The sequence below is a fragment of the Scyliorhinus canicula genome, chromosome 17 (assembly GCF_902713615.1).
Source record: "Scyliorhinus canicula chromosome 17, sScyCan1.1, whole genome shotgun sequence".
Taxonomy (NCBI): Eukaryota; Metazoa; Chordata; class Chondrichthyes; order Carcharhiniformes; family Scyliorhinidae; genus Scyliorhinus; species Scyliorhinus canicula.
Window position 1 is genome coordinate 52,629,016 of NC_052162.1, and position 27,601 is coordinate 52,656,616.

At 49.8% G+C, this 27,601-nt stretch overlaps 1 protein-coding gene and 1 long non-coding RNA gene across 8 annotated transcripts in view; one reads left to right on the forward strand and one right to left on the reverse strand.

Moving 5' to 3' along the window:
- Positions 1–3,764: 3,764 nt before the first annotated feature.
- The window catches only part of LOC119952405 (claudin-2-like), a 32,322-nt gene continuing 8,485 nt past the window's right edge, over positions 3,765–27,601 (reverse strand). Inside the window, exons 1-3 of one of the 7 annotated variants that reach the window (XM_038776127.1) lie at positions 26,411–26,463; positions 25,939–26,092; positions 3,765–7,176 (exon numbers count right to left, since the gene is read on the reverse strand). In XM_038776127.1, coding sequence (XP_038632055.1) covers positions 6,349–7,056 — 708 coding nt within the window. In that variant the 5' untranslated portion in view covers positions 7,057–7,176; positions 25,939–26,092; positions 26,411–26,463 and the 3' untranslated portion in view covers positions 3,765–6,348. Of the gene's footprint in view, positions 7,177–13,809; positions 13,847–25,632; positions 25,772–25,938; positions 26,165–26,410; positions 26,464–27,601 lie in introns of those variants that run through there. The other 6 variants (XM_038776129.1, XM_038776128.1, XM_038776131.1 and 3 more) reach the window with 6 other exon arrangements.
- On the forward strand, positions 23,670–26,761 carry LOC119952406. The gene is made up of 4 exons (XR_005457847.1): positions 23,670–23,785; positions 24,127–24,206; positions 25,912–25,954; positions 26,664–26,761. It is a non-coding gene; the product is annotated as an uncharacterized LOC119952406 (long non-coding RNA).

The following is a 27,601-nucleotide window of genomic DNA, read 5'->3' on the forward strand; positions in this document are numbered from 1 at the left end:
GATATGTGAGGCTGGGCTGAAGCAACATTCTCCTGGCTCCCAGGAATCACTGGCCGCACCGATGAGGCCTCACCTGGGTGCCGATTAGTACTGGTCTCAACAAGCGGAGAGCAAGCATGATGGCCTCTGTGAGGGTCTCAGAGGCCATTGGAGCCCCCAATTGCTCAGAGACAGGAAAGGACAGTTACTTGGCATTTTGCTTGGCACCCGGTCACCCTGATAGTGCCAACTTAGCTCTGCCAGTGTGTCAGGGCAGTGCCTGGGTGCCAGGTTGGCAGTGCCAAAGTGTGTGGCCTGAGGGGGCCATGGCCATTTAAGGGAGTAGGAAGGGTGGGATAAAGTGGGGATATGAAGGGGCATCATCAAGGTTGGGGAGTGAAGGGGAGGATCCTGAAAGGGGTAGGACTGTAAGGGGAGGACCCAAAGGTAGGATAGCTTTCAGCGACCCCATAAGGGGATATGCTCACTTGGCGGGGGAAGGAGCAATGCTTCAATGCCCACAAGGGTGGATGGGTATGGAGCAGGGTCACCCTCATGCCCGTGTTGTGGGGGGAGACTCAAGCTAACAGTTATTAATGGGGATGAGCTTAGCCCTTGGGATCGAGACTTGGGGTTGCTGCCCATGCCTGAGGGTTGTTGCATTGTGTGGGTGGGTGGTCTGCGGGACACTCAAGCTCACTTTGAGATCAGGGCACCCTTTCAAAATGATGCGCCTTGATCTCTGAGGAGTCGGTCTGGCTGGTGAGTTTAATTCCCCACTGCAGAAAACAATCCTAAGTGTGGGATTGACCAGTGAGATAGTCCCGAAACCCTAGAAAAATGATCAAGTGTGGGTGAATTCAGATCTGGATCTCATTATAAAAGAGCAAAAGACTCCTCCAAAGCTGCCCAAAAGTATTTTTGGGGGAATGGCGCCCTTGATTTGGAATCCTCCTGTGCTATGTGATCCATGTCTGCATGAGCTTATTTGACATAGATTAAACCTTAAAATTCAGTGTCAAATAATGTGCCATCCCAACGTTTTAGATGTCTGCCATTTGATTACCAGTGTTAGCAGCATCTCAGTGAGGTAATCTGGATAAGGTCAGTCACTCATAATCTGTTTGATTTAATTCAGTCAATATGACTGATGGAGTTGGCAGAATATCTGACTGTCGTTGGCAGTCCTGTAGCTTTATTTAATCCATCCACTGATAGCAAATTTCTTGAGGACCCCCAACCCAGAATCTATCTGACTTAAGGAAGCAGCGCAGGAATCCAATCCATGATTCAATGTAGGGTGGGCAGCCTATCCCAGATCTATCAGTCGTGGCAACAGGAACGGATTCAATGAACTCGAATCAACACCAATTTAAGTCATTGCTAATACATGTTAGCTGATACAAATTACAAGTATTTTACAAGTACAAGACTCGCATTCAAAGTATCGTCTTGCATTTTTGACTTTATATATATGTTTCTGGAACCTACCTCTTCATTCACTTGAGGAAGGAGCAGTGCTCCGAAAGCTAGTGAATCGAAACAAATCTGTTGGACTTTAACCTGGTGTTGGAAGGCTTCTTACTGTGCTCACCTCAGTCCAACACCGGCTGTGGTGAATGTGATTCACACTATATTTAGTTGCCAATATCACTCCATGTATATATGTTCGTTATCTACCCATTGTAAGTGCAGTTGCACCGTCCGACCACCAGGGGGAGTCGCTCTGGGAGTATGCGAGAGTTTGTACTGGGCTCCTCCCTTGACTCCGCCCAGGACTCCTCCCCCTGGGACCGATGTATAAAGATCAGTGCCTTAGAGCCAGCCTGCCAGTTCACCTGAAGTTCAACGATGAATAGGATGGCTCTATTGTAAGTGTATTAAAGCCTCTGTTCAGATCCAACTACACGTGTTCGCTGAATTGATGGTTCCATCACCGGCATCTCTACATCAAATTACAATGTAAGACAAAGGAAATGTTTTGAATATTTTATTGCGATCAGTAAAAGATTGTTGTTCACAATTGCCCATTTCCAATGTTACAAACATAAAACTACAAAGCACATTTATTACATTTTACAATGCAACCTGATAAACAAACCAACAGCAACAACAGAATATCCCGTAGGTTTAAGATAAAATATTTCCGTCCACTTTAAAATGTTCCTAAGTTAATATCTTAAAGCTTCCTTTCTCATGACTAGAAAAAAGAAACATTATGATTTTCAATATTTCAAATCATATTTTGTGCTCACTGGTTTAGAACTCACAATAAATGCTGGTGATTTTGCACTGATAAGTTTTGGGAATGATCGTCTGGATTAAAAATCTATATTATCAACCAGATACTGTTTTGTTTACTTGTATTTAGCAGTGCAGCAAACGTTCACTAGATTAGTTCCTGGGATGAGGGGCTTGTCAGATGTTGATAGGGTGAGTAAATTGGCTCCATCTCCTCTGGGGTTTAGCAGAGTGAAAGGTGATCTCATTGAAAGATTCTAGATTCTGAAGGGGCTTGACAGGATAGACACCATGAGGTTGTTTCCCCTGGCTGGGGAATCTAGAACATGGGGACACAGTCATTGGCTGAGTTTCTAAAACTCAGTAGTAAACAGAGAACATCTCAGTCTCTGAGCTCCAGAAACGCGGAGTCTTCAGGTGGCGCTCTCTTGGTGGGTGAGAATTTTATTTGTGCTGTTGAAATGTTACCGAACAAATACAGCATCAAAGCACTTCTTTAATGTATAAGAACATTACATAATGTCCAAATTAGATTGAGCCATAACATGCTGTTTTTTTCTAATATATTGTAGTGGATTGAACAGAAGATGATTAGGTAATAGCCAAGGAGTTAATGGTTGAATAGTCAACTCATGTCACTGTGACATGGGAATTCCAGTAAATAAAGCATGGTCCAGTATCATCATAGAATGCAAGTAGCATAATAGATGCCCTGGAAAATGTTATGCTTGCCTTTGAAGTTATTCCTCACCACAGGCCACACAAAGTCTGAGTGATTTATGACGCACTGCTGCCTCACAGTGCCAGGGGACCAGGTTCGATTCCAACATTGAGTGATAGTCTGTGTGGAGTTTTTACGTTCTCCCCTTGTCTGCGTGGGTTTCCTCCAGGTGCTCTGGTTTCCTCCCACAGATGTGCAGGTTAGGTGGATTGGCCATGCTAAATTGTCCACTAGTGTCCAAACATTGGGTGGGGTTGTGGGGATGGGGTGGTGGTGTTGGTCCTAGGTGGAGTGCTCTTTTGGAGGGTCAGTACAGATTTGATAGGCTGACTGGCCTCATTCTGCACTGTGGGGATTATATGATTCTGTGATGTTTCACATGAATCTATGTGACACATAATTGTCTCGATATTTAATCCTATAAATTTAATCAAATGTTTAGTTTTAATACAAAAAACATACATCAAGTATTACCAGCTCTTCAGTGAACTTTCAAGCTGGCATGCAAAGGTCATTAACACAAAGTCTCTGCAATATATTAACCAAATAGCTATTCTCACATGTGATTCTCAGCAGTAAACATTGCCAGACTGCATAACAAGAACAGCCTAACCTGCTTCCCCCAGTATGAGCACCGATGCTGTTTCACAAAAGAGAAAAATTGGATGCCAATTATGGACATGAGTCCAGCTGAGTTTCTCTCAGCTACATTTTCCACACTGTCGCCCTGGCTGAGACCAGCTAAACTTGCAGAGCAGGGATTGAACTCCATAGCCTGTATGACTCATTATTGTACATGCAATTCAATTACACACTGAACCGGTTATCCAATGGCACTTTTATTACCTGAATAATGTTTAATATTGAGATAAAATACAACAATTATACATAAAATTACTGCTTTCCAATAACACACCATTTTATTGAACAGTGTACAAATAATATCGTTGATGCCCAGTTCAAGAAACTTGATGTTACACTGTTGCATTCAGGTGTTATGTAATTTTAAAAGGTGAATAAAATAGTCACAAAATGAATCTACTTTTGATTACCAACTATAAAAAAACATTTAAGAATTCCCATATAGATACCTTCATCTGTTTTTGTTGAATTATATATTTACACAGAGTAATCAAGGTGGGATATTGGCTTTCCCACATTGTAAGATGATCAGATGCTTGAATCTAGAAAACATGATCAAAGCATTCATTGAATTTGACCAAATGATAGTATTTGGTTCTGGAAAAGCAGGGCTGGACAGCTTGGGGAGGTAGGGCAGGAAAATCCATTCGGGAGCTTTTACACTGGCTCGCCAGCATTTTTTTTTTTCTTTTTTAAAATTTAGATTACCCAATTATTTTTTCCAATTAAGGGCAATTTAGCGTGGCCAATCCACCTACTCTGCACATTTTTGGGTTGTGGGGGTGAAACCCACGCAGACACGGGGAGAATGTGCAAACTCCACACAGACAGTGACCCAGAGCCGGGATCGAACCTGGGACCTCAGCCCCGTGAGGCGGTTGTGCTAACTACTAGGCCACCGTGCTCCCCGGCTCGGCAGCATTTGACAACACTTCCAGGACTTCAGAAGTGAAGTTGGGTTTATAATACATTAACCCTATGGATGACAGTAGTGTATATAAAATTGAATATTAAACAGAACGTACGTTCAAATTCAACCAGGAACTTGGCAACAGAGAGTATCATTTTTTTTAACAAGAGCAGGTTTAAATAGGCAGTGGATAAATGTTGTTGCTGAAGTGCTAATTGTTTAGAGCAATCTCCTGAATCAGGTAGAAGAGGAACATTCATGGAGAACATTCAACATGAAGTTGCTGGCTGGAAAGTGAGCATTAGTAAACTGGAACAAGGAGCTTTAATGGGTTAATGGGTTTTATTTTAATCCTACATTTTCATACGTTTCTTCCAAAAATAAGCAAACCCCTATCACAGGAAGATATTTGAAAAAAATGTTTTTAATTGTCATGTGATACTAATTTCATATGATGGGAAAAACGTATAATACAAGTGGTCTTAAGTGTTGAGTGGAGCAATGAAATGCCTCCAGCAACAGATTTAGTAAATAGGTTAATGTATTCCATGGCCTGGGACTCATGGCCATAACCATGCTGCAGGACTACCCTCATCTTTCACTTGTGGAACAAGTGACTATATCTTCCTTGCCCTGTGCGAACTTGGTTGAGCACTGTCCACTGTTTTGCAGAGAGGTGGAAGTCATTGACTTCTGCTGTTGCGTCAGTGATGAGGTACTGGTTCTTAATGCGATATACACACATTGTGTTGTACAGGTGTGAATTAGACATCATGGGTCGGGCCTAGCAGCTGCACAGAGGTGGATTTAGAAACGGGTGAGAACGGTGAGAATTTGCAGAATCGCACGTTGGGCCGGCCAGCTAATGTGTTCCTGTATTCAACTGATTATGCCAGAATGTAAGCTGCCAGCTGATAGCCAATTAGTGGCAATTAACTGACCACTTGGGGCAGGTTTGGGAATTCTTCTGGGATCTTACCGGCAGTAACGGCCCCACCTAATTGGTAAAGACTGGCAGGTCTCTGGAATCAGCTACTCAGGCAGCAGGCCATGGGTTGCCAGTGAGGCCTCCTTTATTTATCCCTGCCACCTCCACAGTGATAGCCGGGCGGCTATGGGCACAAATAATTTTTAAAGTTTTACATGTCTTCAGAGGGTGCCCCAGTCTTCCCAGTGGAGCCGCCAGCAGGACAACTCCCAGTAGGCCATCTGGGTGCCTGGTCCCCCAGCATCCTTAATTTGATGACTCTTATAGAGGCAGCCTTATAACTGGCCTTCCCAAGTTAAGTAGGGCAATTTGGCATCCAGGCTTCACCACTAGGGGGTGGACTTGCTTTTGACCCCCTTTAAAAACCTTTAAAGGTGGGAAGATTTTGTCCAATGCTCTCCCCTTTACACCCCCCCTCCCCAATCTCCATTTAAAAAAATCTAAAGTCCATTGTTTTTATTTGGAAAATGAAATTAAGTTCAATCTGAGACTAACGTTTCACTTACACTAAACTAATCAGGTCTCCGGAGCCATTTACCCGCCAGATCTCCATGAAAGAATAATTACAGTAAAAGCAGGATCTTATGAATTGAAGAAACAATACTACTTCAAGTTCCGTTCTAAATAAACAGTTAATCTGAAGTCCTTGTAAATTTCCTTTTACAATTTCAAAACAGTGAGATAGCAGAGTCAGTTTTGAAAACGTACATAATCATCTGCATGCAAAATTAATCTTCATCACGCAAAGGTCTTCGCAACAAAATTATGTGAATAATTGCTCAAAGAGAGATATCTATTGTAAAGAATAATCTTTATAACTATTCTGTGAAGTAATTCCACTGTGATCCACACAATGCCAATTTGAAGCTACACATAACCAGTTAGATTGTAAGAGTCGAATTCTGCTTTCGCTGCTTTTGAATGGAGAGATGCAGCCGATGGTGCAGGAGCTGAACGGTTGGCTGCGGGATTCTGGTATGACATTGGTCGTCTACTGTACGGCTCAGTTCTCCTACCTATAAATGACAGGGACAGTATGACACCTCCAATGACGGTCAGCATGGCGGCAACGACCCCCAGGTACAAGGACTCACCGATTTCAAACTTGAGATCGCCAGGAATTAGTGGGTTGTGGAAATTCAGTATCACTCCATTCATTGTCCAGGCTACTGGCACCAATCCACTTAGCCCAGCCACGATAAATAAAACTCCTCCAGTGCCGGCCACCTTGTCTTTTAATGGAGAATCCTTGGCGCACACAGTGCATTTCATGCCAACCACGGAGACTGTTATAGCGAGCAGTGAGAGAGCAACTGAGATGACCATCATAGCACGGGCAGCTTGGAGATCTGGCGGGAGTTCCAGGACGGAATTGTAGGTTTCACATTGGAAGACACCGGTGCTGAACATGGCACATGCCCACCACAACCCTTTCATATAGATAATAGCAGTTACAACATTTGCCCCAATGTGTGCTGTGATCCTCCAGTGGGGCATAATAGTAGCTGATAATGTCCCAACCATGCCGATTATGCACACGATCAATGCTACCAATTGCATGGCAGAGTTAGCCATTGCCAGTCTCCCAAGATTTTACTCAGAAATAGATCTTGCGTCCACACAGCATGCTTCCAATGCAAAATGCTGCTTCAAATGCCTGTTACTCCCGTTAGTCACCTGGCTTCATGTGTCTATCTGAAACCATAAAGATTAAAGTTTTATTGATAACTGCTGAAGAAATGACCTTGGCCTCTTAATTATCTGCAGCAACTAAGCTTAGCAAACAATAAATTTTCTCTATTGAAGTTCCACAGTGTGCAGTGGGTGTTTCATTTCACTTTCAAAGAAGTAAAGTCTTAAAATTATTGCTTGCATTTTATTATAGTGAGGCTAGCAATACCTCATTTAACTATACTTTAGCTACCCTCATCATATTGGACATAGTCTGAGATGATTCCTGCCCACTTACATATTACAATTTCCATTCAGCATTTGAACAAGTGGATTTCCATTTGTTACATTCAAAAGAGATGCCGCATCAAACATCACAACATTTAGAGCATAGGAAAACTAGATTTAAATTTAATACATGCAAAGATCACTAATTACTCACTGCTTCCCCCAAAAGAGTCTGGCGCACACTTCCTCCCAACCCTCTATTTCTTCCAGCATAATCTTATTATTTTTTTCGTCCTATTTTTACTGCTTCTTAAATGCTGGGCGCCCACAGACTGCTTCCCAGAAGAGAGGATTTAAACTGCGCTAAAATAAGTTCTGGCGATGTGGGGAGAATCAATTGGGAGGAAAGAAGGTGATCAGATTGGGAGTCAATTGGGTTCAATGGTGGTCTTTGGGACCACAGCAGAGCTGGGGAGGTGGGGGGGGGGGGAGGGGGGGGGGGGGGGGGGGGGGGGGAGCACGGCTGCACAATCACATAGGTGTTTCTAAATAGTTTACCTTATTTGCTGACAGTCTGCAGCTAAAAAACACATGTGGACCACTTTTTCATGAATGCCGTGATGCACATAACTGACCGTTATTTGCAACTTTTTGTGGAGACGCAAAAAGCTCATCCACAAAATGCAAATTCGGCCTGAAGCACAACCTAGAGACAGTCTTGGTATGAGCTTACTTCATCTGCAGTCCCTAATCTGATCAGGAAAATGACTCTTACATCTCATTTCCACGCGGCGGCAACTTCCCAGTGAGTCCGTGGAAGGTTTCTGGCGTGCCCTGCTCACCCTAGTGAGAGACTGTGACTGCCAGGCCATTTTGGCCACTGAACACACGAACCTGCTGATGAGAGACCCATTCGTTACGGGCATAGGGTCTGACTACATTTGCCAGCGCCTCTTAGAAGGGGCCACGCTCGACCTCGTGTCGACCAAAAAACTAGCGCTCTCACTTACGGTCGCCTCACGCAAAGTTCAGGCCTATGCCCCCGACCGCACGGTCCACCCCCCCTGTGCATCGTGGACCATGCCGACAGCCACCCCGTCGTGTATCCCATCAGCGACCGCCCCCAGCCAACCCCCGCCTGTGCCACGCGGCAGCCAACCAACCCCGGGGGACCCAAATGCTACTTCTGCGGGCAGTCGAAACACCCCCGACAGCGCTGCCAGGCGCGGAGGGACCTCTGCAAGGCCTGTGGCAAGAAGGGACATTTCACTGCAGTGTGCCAGGCCTGCTCAATCGCCGCTATTGTCCTGGCACCCCCCACGTGCGGCTAGTGGGTGCCGCCATGTTCCCCTCCTCGGACCACGTGTGGCCCTCGGGCGCCGCCATCTTGCTCTGCTCACAAAACATGCGGCCCGTGGGCGCCGCCATCTTGCCTCCCTCAGAACCAATGGGCGCCGCCATCTTGCCTACCCCAGGACACGTGCAGCCCAAGGGCGCCGCCACCTTGCCTCCCCCAGGACACGTGCGGCCCGTGGGTGCCGCCATCTTACCCACCTCAGATCCCCCTGCCCCTATCGGGTACTTCATCAGGCCGCTCATCGCCTACAACCGCCGACGACCAGCCGCTCATCGCCTTGGTCACGATTGACCAGTCTCGATCACACAACCTCGCGACCGCTTCAACAAAGGTGAAGGTCGACGGGCACGAGATCTCCTGCCTGCTGGACTCCGGGAGAACTGAGAGCTTCATTCACCCCGATACGGTAAGGTGCTGCTCGCTCACGGTACACTCTGCTAACCAGAGAATATCCCTGCTCCCTGGCCCCCGGATCCTACTTCGTGGTGATCCGGGGGTACTGCATCGCCACCCTCACCGTCTAGGACGTGGAGTTCAGCGGCTTTTGCCTCTACATCCTCCCCAACCTCTGCGCTGCCTTGCTACTCGGCCTGGACTTCCAGTGCAACCTCCAGAGCCTCACCCTGAAATTTGGCGGGCCTCTACGACCCCCTACCATTTGCGGCCTCGCAACCCTTAAGGTCGACCCGCCTTCCCTGTTTGCGAACCTCATCCCAGATTGCAAACCCGTCGCCACCAGGAGCAGACGGTACAGCGCCCAGAACAGAACCTTCATCAGGTCTGAAGTCCAGCGGCTGCTTCAGGAAGGTATCATTGAGGCCAGCAACAGCCCCTGGAGAGCCCAAGTGGTAGTGGTGAAAACTGGGGAGAAAAACAGGATCGTCGTTGACTACAGTCTGACCATCAATCGGTATACGCAGCTCGACGCATACCCCCTCCCACGCATATCTGATGTGGTCAATCAGATTGCACAGTACCAGGTCTTCTCGACAGTGGATCTGAAATCTGCCTACCACTAGCTCCCCATCTGGAAGGCGGACCGCCCATACACGGCGTTCAAAGCCATCAGCCGCCTTTACCACTTTCTTAGGGTCCCCTTCGGCGTCACCAACGGGGTCTCGGTCTTCCAACGGGAGATTGACCGAATGGTTGGCCAGTACGGACTGCGGGCCACTTTCCCGTACCTGGACACAGTCACCATCTGCGGCCATGATCAGCAGGACCATAACGCCTACCTTTCCAAATTTCTCCACACCGCCACTCTCGTCAACCTCACATATAACAAGGAGGAGTGCATGTTCAGCATGAACCGATTAGCCATCCTCGGCTATGTGGTCCAGAACGGAGTTCTGGGGCCCGACCCCGATCGCATGCGCCCCCACATGGAACTCCCACTGCCCCAAGGCCCTCAAACGATGCCTGGGGTTCTTTCCGTATAACGCCCAGTAGGTCCCTAACTATGCGGACAAGGCCCGCCCACTCATTCAATCCACCGTTTTTTCCCTGATGGCCGAGGCTCACCAGGCCTTCAACCATATCAAGGCCGACATCGCCAAGGCAACAATGCATGCGGTCGACGAGATGCTCCCCTTCCAGGTCGAGAGCGATGCATCAGACGTTGCTCTGGCCGCCACCCTCAACCAGGCAGGCAGGCCAGTGGCATTCTTTTCCCGCACCCCCCATGCCTCCGAAATTCGGCACTCCTCTGTCGAAAAGGACGCCCAAGCCATCGTTGAAGCTGTGCGGCATTGGAGGCATTACCTGGCCGGTAGTAGATTCACTCTCCTCACCGACCAACGGTCGGTTGCCTTCATGTTTAATAACGCACAGCGGGGCAAGATCAGAAATGATAAAATCTTGAGGTGGAGGATCGAGCTCTCCACCTACAACTACGAGATTTTGTATCGCCCCGGTAAGCTCAACGAGCCCCCCCGATGCCCTATCCCGAGGTACATGTGAAAGCGCACAAGTGGACCGACTCGGGACCCTGCACGACAGCCTTTGTCACCCAGGGGTCACCCGTTTTTATCACTTAATCAAAGCCCGCAACCTGCCCTACTCCATCGAGGATGTCAGGGCGATCACCAGAGACTGCCAGGTCTGTGCGGAGTGCAAACCACATTTCTACCGGCCAGACTGTGCGCGTCTGATAAAGGCCTCCGGCCCCTTTGAACGCCTCAGCGTGTACTTCAAAGGGCCCCCCCTCCACCGACCGAAAACGTACTTTCTCAGTGTGGTCGATGAATATTCCCCTTTGCCGTTCCATGCCCCGTCATGACATCTGCCACCGTCATCAAAGCCCTCAACACCATCTTCGCCCTGTTCGGCTTCCCCGCCTACATCCACAGCGACCGGGGATCCTCATTCATGAGCGATCAGCTGCGCCAGTTACTGCTCAACAGGGGCATTGCCTCGAGCAGGACGACCAGCTACAACCCCCGGGGAAACGGGCAGGTGGAGCAGGAGAATAGGACGGTCTGGAGGGCCGTCCAGCTGGCCCTACGATCCAGAAATCTCCGTGCCTCCCGCTGGCAGGAGGTCCTCCCTGACGCACTCCACTCCATTCGGTCGCTCCTGTGCACCGCGACTAAGAAAACCCCTATGAACGTCCCTTTGCCTTCCCCAGGAAGTCCACCTCTGGGGTTTCACTCCCAACGTGGCTGGCAGCACCAGGACCCATTCTCCTCCGTAAGCACGTGCGGCTCCACAAGGCAGGCCCATTGGTTGAGAGGGTACAGCTACTCCATGGCAACCTGCAGTACACTTGCGTAGCATACCCCGACAGCCACCATGACAGTCTCACTCGGGGACCTGGCGCCAACTGATTCCACACACATCGCCCCCTCTCTGTGCCACGGCGCCACCCTCCCTTCCCCCGGTGCAACCCGTGCATTGCGGCCTTGGTGATGTCGGCCTTGATGCGGCTGAAGGCCACGCGGGCCTCATCCATCAGGGGAAAAGTGGTTGTTTGAATAAGTGGGTGGGCTTTGTCCGCAAAGTTGGGGACCCACTGGGCGTAGTAGGAGAACAGCCCCAGGTATCGCTTTAGGGCCTTGAGGCTGTGGGGACGGGGGAGTTCTGTGAGGGGGCGCATACGGTCAGGTTCGGGCCCTAGGACTCCGTTCTCTACGACATAGCCTGGCAATCCCCTAGTCAACAATCCCCCTATCCACCCACCCTCAAACAGCTCCCAACATTTTGAATACAAAACATTTATACAATCCACCCTCCCCAACCACCCCTCCTAATGTTTAATGTCATTCAATTTGTGAATATGCATGATGAACAAGACCCATGAGTTGTAGAACCCTTCCATCCTCCTTCTCAATTTGAACTTTACTTTCTCGAGCGTTAGGAACTCCAGCAGGTCCCTCTGCCACGCCGACGCACAGGGCAGAGAAGCCAACCTCTACCCCAACAGAATCCGCGTTCGGGCAATCAGCGAGGTGAAAGCCAAGACATCTGCCCCCGCACCCGCTTCCAACCCCAGCCAATCTGACACTCTAATGGGTAGTGCAGCAGAGCAGGTGGAGACTCTCACTACATAAAAATACCACTTAAAGGGCATGGCACGATGTGTACTTGAGCCAGATAAAGTCCCAGGGAGCTTCTGGAGTTTTGACAGGAACAGTGTCTCTTCCCATCCCAAAATGTGAGCAAGTCCATTTTACTGCCCTCGGACACTGGGGACACTCAATCCATAATGCTGGAGGGAAATGTAAACCTACCCCTGATTTCCCCGCCCCCCCGAAAGCCAAAGTCCTAATCAGTGGTGTGGAAGGAGGGTTTGCGTCTGCCACCCTCCAAAGGGTTCATCTAGCATGTGACCTTGTTTTAGCTCTGTCATGGTCAGAATTGTCCCTGAACTACAAGTGGCAGGAATTGATTCCCTCAGAAACAATTTGGCTGGCAGCAAATGTTCTTCAGTGAAAGAAGAGAGGCTAACATCAGCCAGCAGATATCTGCAGGAGAGCAGAAAGCTGGGGTAGGTCCACGTGCCCAAAAAGGGTTAAACAGCACCCGAAAGCCTTAAGCGAGGGCAGCTTAAATATACCAAGGCCAAAGCCAGGGCAGTAAAGTCAAAAACAGTCTTGGAAAAGCCACAAGAATCTAAAAAAGATTCAGAGAATATTCCAGATAGATGCCCCATGTTGTTGCAGAGCCAGAAGGAAAGCAGGTTATTAAGCCCAGAAAGGAAAGCTTAAGGACTTGCTTAAGTATGGCTAGCAGGAATATTCTTTCCGACATAGGGACAGATTGGGAGTTGAGATGCTTTCCCCAGTTGAAAAACCACAGAATTTTGTGTGGTAGTATGACTAGAGGTACTACGGTACCTGAGAGTGTGAGCTGGCTGGCTGCCCCCGGGCCCATCCTGCTCCGGAAACACGTGCGGGCGCACAAGTCGGACACATTGGTCGAGAGGGTCCACGCTAACCCACAATACGCGTATGTGGAGTACCCCGACGGCTGACAGGACACGGTCTCCCTATGGGACCTGGCGCACGCCGGATCCCCACCATCGCCACGGCACCAGCTCCTCCAACCGCAACTGCTCCCCGCAGGCGCTCCACTCCCTGGCCCGCCAACCTCCTCACTCACGCCGCCTAGACGACCAGATGCCCCCCCCCCCACGGTCCGGCCCACACCAGCTCCGTCTACGGGTTATGGAAACATCCATGAGGACCGGATCATCGCTCCCGGAGTCATGGACGGCCGCATCTCCAACATCTCCGACGAAGCTCCGCAGGTCTCAGAGGACGTCCAAGGCCCCCAATCAGCTGATCGAGTCGATATGAACTGTTAATGGACTTTCTTTGTTTGTTCTCTCGTTTTCCAACTCTGTAAATAATTACCGTGTGATAACACGTCCCTGTATATAGTTACGGGCCAGTGGGCAGCCGCCGTAGGAGAGGTATAATCCTATATCACTGGTCATACTATCAGTATCTTATCCCACCCGCACGGGACGCCCCCCCCCCCTTCCCCGGCTTCTCAAAAAGCACACGCCCCCCCTCCGGTTCCTTTCTCAACAAGGGGTGAATGTGGTAGTATGACTAGAGGTACTACGGTACCTGGGAGTGTGAGCTGCTATTGGTGTAGAAGGCTCGCTGCCCATTATCCCAAGTATTGTCTTTTCATTGGTCGAGAGGAAGGTAGCTCCGCCTACGAGGCGGAGTATAAGAACCCATGTTTCCCAGCAGCCATCGTTCTTTTTGTACTCCTGCTGCTGCTGGGCACACTTCTTGTAGATTAAAGCCTTCGATTCGGACTACTCCTTCATTTCTGTGTTCATTGATCGCACATCAGTATGTAGCTGGAGCTGCAACTCCACTTGAGGGGAATGTTGTTCCTAGGGACATGTAACAAGTTAGAGCGCTCCCTTCTAAAGCCTAAAGCCCCAACACAGAAGCCATTCATTTGCCTATCCTGTAGCTTTATGGTGAATTTAAATGTGGACAAGGGAAGTTCTCAAATTGGTCCATAAAAGAGGCGGGTGGTGCCTTACTTAGTGGAAAAGCCATCAAGAGGTGCAGAGAGAGATGACAATCCACCAGAGGGCAGTAACATCAAAAAGACATAGGGCCTCCCACCCAACCAACCACCCTCCCACCCAACCAACCAACGAGCAGAATGTTTCCAATCAGATTGCCAGAATTCCCATAATACTCACCCCCATCGTGCACTATAGATAGCTTTATAAATGAGATCATGTCACTTCCCAATAATTTCTATTTGAAGGGGCATATTACTTGGACAACCTTTACCATCTATCAATTTTGTCTAATGTATAAAAATCACTTATTGTCACAAGTAGGCCTCAAATGAAGTTACTGTGAAAAGCCTCTAGTTGCCACATTCCAGCTCCTGTTCGGGGAGGCTGGTACGGGAATTGAACCCACGCTGCTGGCATTGTTCTGCATTACAAGCCAGCTGTTTAACCCACTGGGCTAAACCAGCCCCTAGTCTGAATATTTTTCAGAATTTCCTTCCTCTTCTTAGCTACCGAAGTGGATTTTAAACTTCTTTCTAATCACTGGCAGCTTTATGACTACCACCTACAATAAGAAAAATCCATGTAACACTGGTTTCCAGAGATGTATACAGTGTTAGTGGAAGAGGAAGAGCAGACCCACCGGGGTCAATAGAGACTACGGCACTCTTGAAGAAGGATGTAGTCAACCCACCACTATCCCTGTATATAAGTTTGCATACCCAATGCTGCTTACAAGGGTGTGGTAGTCACCACTAGTTGTATTATATGTAAGACACATATACTAGAGGTACATGGGTAAATCCCTGCCTGCTGGCTCAGCCCAGTGGGCAGCGTATAAATGTGTGTGCTCGCCGGTGCTGCAACCATTCTGGCAGCAGCTACAGGAGGCTCAATAAAGCCTCGATTATTCCACTACTTTCGTCTTTGTGGTAATTGATAGTGCATCAAAGGGTAAAAGTGAGGGACTGAACCTTCACAGATAAATTCATGAAGAAAGCTCTAGATGATCTGTGCAAATTTCTACAACCAGTTTATGGCTTCGATCACGGGCTGGATTTTTTGAAGGGCCAAGATCCAGATTGGAGGCAGGTAGTTGCTAGTGGCCTCCACTGCTGTATGCTGCCGGATCCCCACCCTGAGCTATTTTAAACGAGGGCGACTGGCGGTCAGATCAGCTGTCTGTGGGCAAGTGGCAGCTAATTGAGACCAATTATAGGATATGGGGGCTTTTCACAGTATATGGGGGCTTTTCACAATAACTTCATTGCAATGTTAATGTGACAATAAAAAGATTATTATAGGTCTTTTAAGCACCATTTATGCAGATGCAGGCAGCCCACATGGTCGGTTGAGGAAAGAATGTTGGTGGTGGAGAGGTCTAAAGGAACAGAGGAACAAGAGTAGGCCGTTCACCCCTTCATACCTGCTCTACCACACTTTCTGATCATGGCTGATTATCTACCTCAATGCAACTTTACCCCACAATCTCCTTATCCCTTCATGTCATTAGTCTCTAGACATCTATCGATTTCTGTTTTGAACATGCTGAATGATTAAGCTTCCACAGCTCTCGAGGGGCAGAATTCCAATGATTCACAACCCTTTGTGAAATTCCTCCTCTCAGTCTTAAATAGCCTGCTCCTTATTCCTGGTTTAAGACTCACCTGCTTGGGGAAATATCTTATCCACGCCTAACCTGTCAGGCACTAAGAATTGAGCCCATTTTGAATGCAATTTTCACCTGCTATCGCCCCACCAACGCTGCACTTACTTTCGTTTCCGGCACAGCGAACTGCATTGATGAGCATTTTTAAATGCTACCCTGACCTCCAACCGCCCCCCTTCCCCCCACCCCCACTGTGATCTCTGGACACCCCCCGCCTGCAATGCCCCAACTTACCTGTATGGGGTTTTCGAGTCCCCCTCACCCCACCTCATAAGGGCAGGACACCCACAGGCCCAATCCCCGGCACGGGCAACCTGTCAGATCTTGTTGATTTCACGAGGTGACCTGAGCATCACAAATCTCATGAGAGGCCTCTCACAAGACTTAACAGCCTTGTTGTGTCCCAGGATGGTTGTGATGAAGCCGTGTGATTGTGCCCAACATGCATAATCGCATATAGACTTCCGGTGGCGGCTATGCCGAGCTAAGCTGAACGTTCGGCAGCTCCCGCGAATAACGGACTTTGGGGCTCTTTTCAGGGCCATTCGACGAATCCCGACGTGGGAAGGGGACTGGAGTTGATCCCTATGGTCCTATGGTCCAGACCAGGAGTGGGGTAAGAAGAAAAACGGTGGAAGCACCCCTGGAAAAGCGGGGGAAGAAAAACAAAATGGCGACCAGCGGAGGCTCGGAGGAGTGGAGGCAGTGGGCGCAGGAGCAGCAGGAGACTCTGCTGCGCTGCTTCCAGGAGCTTAAGGTGGAGCTGCTGGAGTCGCTGAAGGCTACCACCAGAGAGCTGATGGAGACTCAGACAGCCCAGGGGGCCGCAATCCGGGAGCTGCAGAAGCAGGCCTCCGAAAGGGAGGATGAGGCCGTGGCCGTCGCGGGGAAGGTGGAGATGCACGAGGCGCTCCATAAAAGGTGGCAGGAGCGGTTCGAGGAGCTGGACAACTGGTCGAGGCGGAAGAATTTGCGGATCCTGGGTCTCACGGAGGGGCTGGAGGGGTCGGACCTGGCGGCCTATGTGGTTGTTATGCTGAACTCGCTGATGGGAGCTGGGTCCTTCCAGGGCCCCTGGAGTTGGAGGGGGCCCACAGAATTCTGGCTAGGAGGCCCAAGCAGAACGAGCCGCTGCGAGCGGTGTTGGTGCGGTATCACCGGTTTGTGGATCGTGAGTGTGTGCTCCGGTGGGCCAAGAAGGAGCGGAGCAGCAAGTGGGAGAACACGGAGGTGCGGATCTTCCAGGACTGGAGTTCGGAGGTGGCGAAGCGGAGGGCCGGGTTTAACCGGACGAAGGCGGTGCTCCACAGACGGAGCGTGAAGTTTGGCATGTTGCAGCCGGCGCGTCTGTGGGTCACCTACAAGGACCGGCACCATTATTTTGAGTCCCCAGCGGAGGCGTGGACCTTTGTGCAGGCCGAGAAACTGAACTTAAACTGAGGGTCTAAGATGGGGGATGTTGTATGATAATATACTTGTTTTGCTCTGTTTAATGCAAGATGTGGGTTGGCCTTAGGGTGGGTGGGGTGATGTCATTATGTCTTTTTTGTATGGGTCTGGTGGACGGGTTCGGGCAGGGGGGTAAACTGGGAGTGCGGGGAGCTGGTGGTTGGGACTGGCAATGGGAGTTGCCCTAGGGGAGGTGGGGCTGGGCAGGGCGAAAGGGCGGGTTTTTCTCTGGTTTCCCGCGCTGAGATGGTGGGGGCGGAGTCGGGGCTGAGAAGCGCGGGCCGTTGCTGGCTTGTTTTTTTTCCCGCGCAAGAGTGGGGGGGGGGGGGAGGAGGGCCTGCTGATGGGCACGAAAGAGGAGGGGTAGTCCTACGTGGGGAGGAGTCGGAGGTAGCGCGGGAGTCGCCAGGGTCAGCAGAAGTTAGCTGGCTCACGGGAGTGCTATGAAGGGAGGGGCGCGGCTAGGAGGGGTCCTAGCCTGGCCCGGGGGAGGGGGGGGGGGGGTACCGGGTTGCTGCTGAAACGGTCAGGAAGGAGCTGGAAGATGCAGGGGGTGCTGGGGGTGGGAGTTGCCGCCGTGGGGAACTGGCAGAGCGGGGGACGCTGGCCAGTGGTGGGCAGGGGATGTGTTATGGCTAATCGGCAGAGGAGGGGGGCAGGGAGCCCTCTGATCCGGCTAATAACCTGGATTGTGAGGGGGCTGAGTGGGCCGGTCAAACGGGCCCGGGTGTTTGCGCACTTGAAGGGTCTGAAGGCGGATGTGGCCATGCTCCAGGAGACACACCTGAGAGTGGTGGACCAGGTTCGGCTGAGGAAGGGATGGGTGGGCCAAGTATTTCACTCAGGGCTGGATGAGAAGAGTCGGGGGGTGGCGATCCTGGTGGGGAAGAAGGTGACGTTTGAGGCGTTAAATGTGGTGGCTGACAGTGGCGGGAGGTATGTGATGGTAAGTGGTAAGCTGCAGGGGGTGCGGGTGGTGTTGGTGAATGTTTACGCCCCAAATTGGGACGATGCGGGGTTTATGCGGCGTATGTTGGGCCACATTCCGGACCTGGAGGTGGGGAGCCTGATCATGGTGGGGGGGGGGGGGACTTCAACACGGTGCTGGATCCCTCATTGGTTCGATCCAAGTCCTGGACGGGTAGGAGGCCGGCGGCGGCTAAGGTGTTGAGGGGATTTATGGACCAGATGGGGGAGGTGGATCCCTGGAGGTTTGCGAGGCCAAGGGCCAGGGAATACTCGTTTTTCTCCCACATGCATAAGGCCTATTCGAGGATTGATTTTTTTTGTCCTGAGCAGGGGGCTGGTTTCGAGTGTGGAGGATGTTGAATACTCTGCCATTGCCATTTCAGATCATGCCCCGCACTAGGTGGACCTCGGGCTGGGGGAGGAGAGGGACCAACATCCGCTCTGGCGCTTGGAGGTGGGGCTGCTGACAGATGAGGAGGTGGCCGAGAGGGTTCAGGGGTGTATTGAGAGGTACCTTGAGGCCAACGACAACGGGGAGGTCTGATTGGGGACAGTCTGGGAGGCATTGAAGGCGGTGACTAGAGGGGAGTTGATTTCCATCCGAACCCATAGGGAGAGGGGGGAGCAGAGGGAGAGGGAGAGACTGATAGGGGAGATGGTGAGGGTGGATAGGAGATATGCGGAGGCTCCGGAGGAGGGATTGCTGGGGGAGAGGCGTAGCCTTCAGGCCAGGTTTGACCTATTGACTACCAGAAAGGCGGAAGCTCAGTGGAGGAAAGCACAGGGGGCGGTGTATGAATACGGGGAGAAGGCGAGCAGGATGCTGGCACACCAGCTCCGAAAGTGGGACGTGGCCAGGGAGATTGGGGGAGTGACGGATAGAGCTGGGAAGGTGGTGCGGAGGGGGGTAGATGTCAATGGGGTCTTCAGGGACTTCTATGGGGAACTGTACCGGTCTGAACCCCCGGTGGAGGGGGGTGGAATGGGGCGCTTCTTGGACAAGCTGCGATTTCCGATGGTGGAGGAGGGGCAAGTGGAGGGACTGGGGGCGCCGATCGAGCTGGAGGAGTTGGTTAAAGGGATAGGGAGGATGCAGTGGGGAAGGCGCCGGGGCCGGATGGGTTTCCGGTGGAATTTTATAAAAGGTATGCGGACCTGTTGGGCCCCCTGTTGGTCCGGACCTTTACCGAGGCGGGGGGGGGGGGGGGGGGGGGGGGGGATTGCCCCCAACTATGTCACGGGCGCTGATTTCCTTGATCCTGAAGCGGGACAAGGACCCTCTGCAGTGTGGGTCATATAGGCCGATTTCGCTGCTAAATGTAGACGCCAAGCTGCTGGCAAAGATCCTGGCCACTAGAATAGAGGATTGTGTGCCAGGGGTCATTCATGAGGACCAGACGGGGTTTGTGAAGGGAAGGCAGTTGAATACAAACGTACGAAGGCTCCTCAACGTTATTATGATGCCGGCTGTGGAAGGGGAGGCGGAGATAGTGGTGGCGTTGGATGCGGAGAAGGCCTTTCATAGGGTTGAGTGGGGGTATCTGTGGGAGGTGTTGGAGAGGTTTGGGTTTGGGGAGGGGTTTGTCAGTTAGGTGAGGTTGCTCTATGAGGCCCCGATGGCGAGTGTAGCCACGAATAGGAGGAGGTCGGAGTACTTTCGGCTATACCGGGGGACGAGACAGGGGTGTCCCCGTCCCCCTTGCTCTTTGCGTTGGCAATTGAGCCCCTGTCCATGGCGTTGAGGGAGTCAGGGAATTGGAGGGGCCTGGTGCAGGGTGGGGAGGAGCATCGAGTGTCGCTTTATGCGGACGACCTGTTGCTGTATGTGGCGGACCCGGTGGGGGGGGGATGCCGGAGGTGATGAGGATTCTTAGTGAATTCAGGGGCTTCTCTGGGTATAAGCGGAACCTGGGCAAGAGCGAGTTGTTCGTGGTGCACCCGGGGAATCAGGAAGAGGGGATTGGTAGGCTCCCACTGAAGCAGGCAGGGAAGAGCTTCAGGTACCTAGGAGTCCAGGTGGCTGGGAGCTGGGGGGCCCTGCACAAGCTCATAGAACATAGAACATAGAACAGTACAGCACAGAACAGGCCCTTCGGCCTCGATGTTGTGCCGAGCAATGATCACCCTACTCAAACAGACATATCCACCCTATACCCGTAACCCAACAACCGCCCCTTAACCTTACTTTTTAGGACACTACGGGCAATTTAGCATGGCCAATCCACCTAACCCGCACATCTTTGGACTGTGGGAGGAAACCGGAACACCCGGAGGAAACCCACGCACACACGGGGAGGACGTGCAGACTCCACACAGACAGTGACCCAGCCGGGAATCGAACCTGGGACCCTGGAGCTGTGAAGCATTTATGCTAACCACCATGCTACCGTGCTGCTCTCAACCTCACAAGGTTGGTGGAGCAGATGGAGGAGGAGTTCAAAAGGTGGGATATGTTACCGCTGTCACTGGCGGGGAGGGTGCAGTCCGTTAAGATGATGGTACTCCCGAGGGTTTTTGTTCCTGTTCCAGTGCCTCCCCATCCTTATCCCGAAGGCATTTTTTAGGAGGGTCAACAGGAGTATTACAGGATTTGTGTGGGCGCATGGGACTCCGAGGGTTCGAAGAGTGTTCCTGGAACGAGGCAGGGATGGGGGGGGCTGGCGTTGCCCAACCTCTGTGGGTACTATTGGGCTGCCAACGCAGTGATGGTGCGTAAGTGGGCAATGGACGGGGAAGGGGCAGCATGGAAGAGGATGGAGGTGGCGTCCTGTGTGGGCACGAGCCTGGAGGCGCTGGTAACGGCGCCGTTGCCGCTCCCTCCAACGAGGTATACCACGAACCCGGTGGTGGTGGCTACCCTCAAAATTTGGGGGCAATGGAGACGGCATAGGGGAGAAGTGGGGGGCTCGATGGAGGCCCCGATACAGGGGAACCATCGGTTTGTCCCAGGGAGCATTGATGGTGGATTTCTGGGCTGGCACAGGGTAGGGGTTAGGAGGTGAGGGACCTGTTTGTGGAGGGGAGGTTCGCGAGCTTGGGGGAGTTAGAGGGGAAGTTTGAGCTCCCCCCCGGGGAACATGTTTAGGTGCATGCAGGTTAGGGCGTTTGCCAGGCGGCAGGTGGAGGGGTTCCCCTTGCTGTCCCCACGTGGGGTACGGGACAGGGTGTTCTCGGGGGTGTGGGTTGGAGGAGGGAGGATTTCGGACACATACCGGGTAATGCAGGAGGTAGATGAGGCCTCGGTGGAGGAACTGAAGGGGAAATGGGAAGATGAGCTGGGTGAGGAGATTGAGGAGGGGATGTGGGCGGATGCCCTAGAGAGAGTGAATTCCTCCTCTTCCTGTGCGAGGCTTAGCCTTATACAGTTCAAGGTGCTGCATAGGGCCCACATGAGTGGGACGAGGATGAGTAGGTTTTTCGGGGGTGAAGAAAGGTGTGCTAGGTGTTTGGGGAGCCCAGCGAATCACGCCCATATGTTTTGGGCATGCTCACGCTGGGGGAGTTTTGGAAGGGGGTAGCAAGGATGGTGTCGAGGGTGGTGGGATCCAGGGTCAAGCCAGGCCGGGGACTCGCAATTTTTGGGGTTGCAGTGGAGCCGGGAGTGCAGGAGGCGAAAGAGGCCGGTGTTCTGGCCTTTGCGTCCCTAGTAGCCCGGCCGAGGATCTTGCTTCAATGGAAGGATGCGAGGCCCCCAAGCGTGGAGGCCTGGATCAATGATATGGCGGGGTTCATTAAATTGGAGAAGGTGAAATTTGCCCTGAGGGGATCAGTACAAGGGTTCTTTAGGCGGTGGCAGCTTTTCCTGGACTTCATGGCGGAACGGTAGGGAAATAGGCCGGCAGCAGCAGCAACCCGGGGGGGGGGGGGGGGGGGGGGGGGGGGTTGGTTCGGTGGGAGGGAGAACTGTGTACATGGGTTTGTGGGATGTGGCGGGTGTTATCTCTTTCCCTTTTGTTGTTTGGGTGTTCCTTTTTGGGTTTTTTTTTGTTTGCAGTTGCTTTTGAAGTTGGGTGGGTGTTCTTGGGTTTTTACCACAGTTGTTTTGTTGATATTGTTTTGCTGTTTATATTTTGTGAAAATCTTAATAAAAATTATTTTTTTTAAAATGCATAATCGCATATAAATCTGGGGCGCCTATGGATCACATGAGGAACCATCCCCATCAGACCCATAATGACAGCCTGGCCACAGCTAGAGCCACTGGGCAAGGTCTGTAGAGGATATCTTCTTCTCCCCCTCCCCCTCCCAGGATCTTGGCCAGGTAGCTGTTTACTTTATTTTTTAAAAATTAACTAATTTTACTTGTCCCTCACATGGTCCATGTTCACACAGGCAGCTCTCACCTTAATCGGTGAGGTAGCTAATTTTTGAATGCTGGAGGGCTTCGTATTGACCCAAAAGCACTTGGCGTCCACCCGCCATCCCTGATTGGTCAGTACACATGTTTTCTGGTCTTAAATGGTGGACCATTATAAATTCCGTGGGCACACCTGGAGATCTCCATGTAGTGTTGAGAACTGGAATTGCCCCATCTAACTTAATAACAGCTTAGGCAGGATTTGTGGGCCCTGCTGAGGTCAGAACAGAGGCGGTGATATGCCTGCAGATAATATCTCGTGCACTCAGCAGTGCAACCTCCCACCAGCAGGTGGCACCAGACATCAGTTAAGCGACATCCGGCCACCAGCAGAAGGTTGTAAGGTATAAATGAGAACAGTCGCTCCTAAGGGTACATAATTCTATGATAACTTGGTCTGTATTGCATTCTGATTGTTAACTTACGACGTGTACATCAATAAAACATCGTTCTGGTTAAGTCACCAACTGTTCTGTAGAATCATTGCAAGACAAGATCACAGAACACAACAGTCAGTGCCCAAAAGTACCGATCCAGCCACATGCCCATTTCCGGGCACTGTTTCGGCACTGGCCATTTTGGTGGTTAGAGCTAATGCTCTGGGGACATAGATTCAAATCCCCCCATGGAGTTTAAAATCCATTTCTAAATCTGCGGAATTAAAAACTAGTCTCAGTAATGGTGACCGTAGAACTATTGTTGATTGTCATTAAAAACCTTATCAATGTGGTTAACTGGTAACTTCCCTCTGAAATGACCTAGCAAGTTACTCAGTTGCATCAGTCATTCAAGAAGGCAACTTGCCATCCAGCACCTTCTCAAAGCCAGTGATGCCCACATGCCGTGAATGAATAAAGTAAGAAAAGCAGTAGCTAACGTTCATAGAGCAAGTTCTGACAGACGACAATCACCTCATAATCTGCTTTTGTAATATTCACGGGAGAATAAATATTGGTCACGACATCAGGAATAACGCCTCATCTCTCCTTCATGCCATAGGATCTTTTATATCCACTGCAGTTTAACATAATCCAAAAGACTTCTGACTGTCAGTCTTGAATTTGTGCTCAGGTCCTGGGTTGGAGCTTGAATCCAAAACCTTATAACACAAAGGTAAGAATTCTGCAAACTAACATTTTAATTTAAATAATGTACTAACAAGCCTCCATCATGGAGAACAGATTGCTAAATCGACCCATTTATCTTACTTTCTACTGTGAGTGTTGAATTTCTTGTGCTATTCAAGTAAATTGACTGAAAAGCCCTGAAGTCAGAGATCAGTGAGAAAACCTTCATGAAATTTAAGCTTTCCTGAAACCACACGTTATTGCTTGCTTTAATACGAGCTATGTATAGGTTATATAGTAATACTTTTGTTGATGCTAAGCTATCTTAAGTATGCATCTCATGAACTTGTACTCAACAGTTTCACCACAAATTTTGTTATTAAACAGTACATGGGGCGGGATTCTCCGTTACCGATGCCGAAATTGTATCGGCGATTGAGCGGGGAATCCCTTTCGGCACCAAATCGGTGAGTACGCCGCACGCCATTGGGTCGGCCTCAGAACGTCACCTGAAGGCTCTGCCCAGATGCTCCTCCCCTGATCGGCCGAGTCAACGACCGCACGGGAGACGTGTGCTCTGAATTTTCGTCAACCCGCGTGGTGGCTGCGGATTGTGTCCAGCACCCCAACAGTCCGGGGGATGGGGGGGCGCAAGCCATTTCGCTGGTCAGGGACGCTTCGGCGGGGACTAGTGAGGGTTGGTCTGGGGTGGCGAGGGGGGGGTGGCTACAGGGGGGCACTGTTTGGCAGGACAGGTCTGTGCACGGCCTTGCGCCATGTGTACGGCGCGACCGCTGCAGACCGCCGACATGCACATGAGCGGCTAGGGAGCCGGCAATTCTCCAGCCTTTTATGTCGGGAACCCTGGGGGTTTTATGTGACGCAGCTGCTAGCACTCCATCGAACATCGCATCAGTGCGGGGGCGCCGCCGACTTTTTTGTTGTAAAACTAGACTCTTCCTCTGGACAGAGCCTCACAATCAGAGAATCCAGCCCAATATTTTTATTCATCTCTCCAGTTGTCCCAGTGGGCGCGATTGAATGGCCTTGTCACGTCCGACCCGGTGACATGACGAGGCTGTTTAATCTTGCAAGAAGCCTCCAGTGGGATTTGCAACATTGGAATGCCTCACGAGATCTAACACAATCTCGCAAGACTTTGCCCAGTTTATTTATTTGTTTATTGTCAGATATACACATTTAAATGAGGCATTGGCCTCATTTAAATATGTCGGCACCAATTCTCCCAAGGTCCGGGAATGAATAACCCCTGCTTGGGAGACCTTGCCGTGGCATGTTTAGCACTGGTCACACAAACATGGAACAGGCGTAATGGCACCTAAGGGGGGGGGTGGGGTCTCGGCCATTGGAGACCCCTGGATGGTCAGGGACAGGGCAGGGTGGCATCCTGGCTTTCCCTCTGGCACCCAGGTACCTTGTCAGTGTTAGGTTGGTACTGCAAAAGCTGAGATCTAACGGCGGGCTATGCCCATGAAAAGGGATGAAGGATTGGGGGGCATGAAGGGCAGGAATGAAGGGGCTTCTTAAAGATTGGGGCATTGAAGAGTGGGGGTTCTGAAAGAGGGGCCCCCAAAAGGGAGTTAGAGGCCTGAAAAGTGAGTCCCTCAGCTTTGGTGGATTGGCCATGCTAAATTGCCTTAGTGTCCAAAAAGGTGGGTGGGGTTGCTGGGATACGAGGATAGGGTGGACGTGTGGGCTTGGGTAGGGTGCTCTTTCCAAGGGCCGGTGCAGATTCGACAGGCTGAATGGCCTCCTTCTGCAGTGTACATTCTACAAAATCTTTCATCTAGTTAATTTGACCCGTTGAAATGGATTCATCCCATATCACTGTTTCTGGAATGATTCTAAGAATTTTGTTTTTAATCACCCTACCTTGAAGCCTAGACAAGTTATGGATGGTTTTTTGCATGAAGCTGTTGTTCTTGATATCCCTCCCAAACTGTCCCTTTGCCAGGTTTAATTTCTGTGCCCCTGTCTGGGGATCTCCAGTCTGCAATTCGATGGTCTCTCACTGTTGAAAAATTAATGAAAACCTGTACAATTTTATGGATTATGCAGCTTGTTGCTCCTGGATACTTTAGCTTACAACATGCCAAGTATAATTATCGTTCGTTCCAAATATATTGACACTAGTTTACTTTTCAAACCCAGACAAAAGAGAGAACAAGCTTTGCTTACCTCATGCCGGACCTCGGTAAGTAAACTGAAATTTCAAAATGAGACTCTGGACAACAGTTTTCGGTAGTACCAAAGCAGTAACTGACTGCCAAGGTTATACTATCCGTTCGTAACGAATACCAAACCAAAGTATTACATTCAATATCATCTGTGCCTAAGAAATTGAAAGTAGATATTTTCTGAAGCAAATTAGACAAGGGAAGGATCACAATTGCTACAAGTTGTAAATTGCTACGTGCTTATAAATCCATGAATGTTGGCATGTAAGTTTCTGATTTTGTTTAAATATTTTCCTTTAATGCGTTAATTCATGATTAGTGGAAGCGATTTAAAATCTTTTATGTGCAGATCAGTGATGTTGCTTATCCTTCTAAATCCTCTATTGTTCCCTATATATTGTATTGTTCCCTATATATTGTAATATAGAATACACAAACTTAATAAAATATTTTAATACAAGCATATTTTTTACCTTGATTTGTAGCTCTATGTTAATCACAGTCATTGCAGACTGCTTTCCTGATATCAGCTTCTTAAAATGGCAATGTAAATAGTTTAGTGGTTAAAAGGTTAATTTGTTGTGGGAAAGATGTTTTTCCCTAATCTCCATCACATGCTCCTGCTACAGTAACAAGTTTAGCTGCTTAATCGTATCAACCAACGTTCGGAAAAGAGGTTTGCCTACAAGTAACAATTTATTTGTGCTACTTATTGCATCTTTCCAGTGATCCTGCTCAGACCCATTGAAAGGCAAATAGACTTTGAAAACTAGCAAAGGAAGATCTTCAATGATATTCTTGAATTTCACCCCATCAAGTTTAACTACCCGTTTGTCCTTCCATCGATTATGCATTTTTCTCCTATAAAAGTTACCTGACATTTTTCAGTTCACTTTAATAATTGTTTTTTTTTGCTGCGAAAGCCTTCCCCAAACTTTCAATCACTAAGAGATGAAAACTACCAGCAAAGCAGGGCATCACCAACTGATGTGGAGTTCCAACATTCACCACTGCAGTAGGCACTGGATTCCATTGAACACAAAGACATATCTGATGAGAATTCTGAAGCACCTGAAAACGCCCTCAAACTCGGCATTCAGCAGAACAGACTTATTGCAAAGATATGGGCGGAATCTTTGTCCAGTGATGGAGGCAAAATGGGGTCAGGCCAAATGTTTAAAACTTAGACATTATTGCAACAATTTCACATTTTCAGTGCCTTCCCAGCCCCATGTTATTTTTGAAGGTATGGAAGGCTTTGGGTCACAATACCGCACACGCCTCCTGAGGTCGAGGCCACCATTGTGGGCCCTGTAAGGAGTTTAATTTCCTCCAATCTGATATATTCACGTGTTGGTGCAGGTTTGGCACATTCTGACAAGTACGTTAATGTCAAATGTCTCAATTAGATGCTGCATTGTAACATAGATGTTTTTTAACCATAGTAATTCATCATATAACTCTTGTTCTGAAAAGATAAGTTGACCATTACATTGACCAGCATTATTTAAGTGTTGAGATGCATTAGAGTAGTTTTCCCATTGAGGGAAAAAATGCCATATTGCATTCAAAACAGAAGAATGTGGTGGGAAACTCTCCTGTTATGCTTTGGACTGAGATGTAAATGCCAAGAGATCAATACCGTTGAAAAACATTCCCCTGCT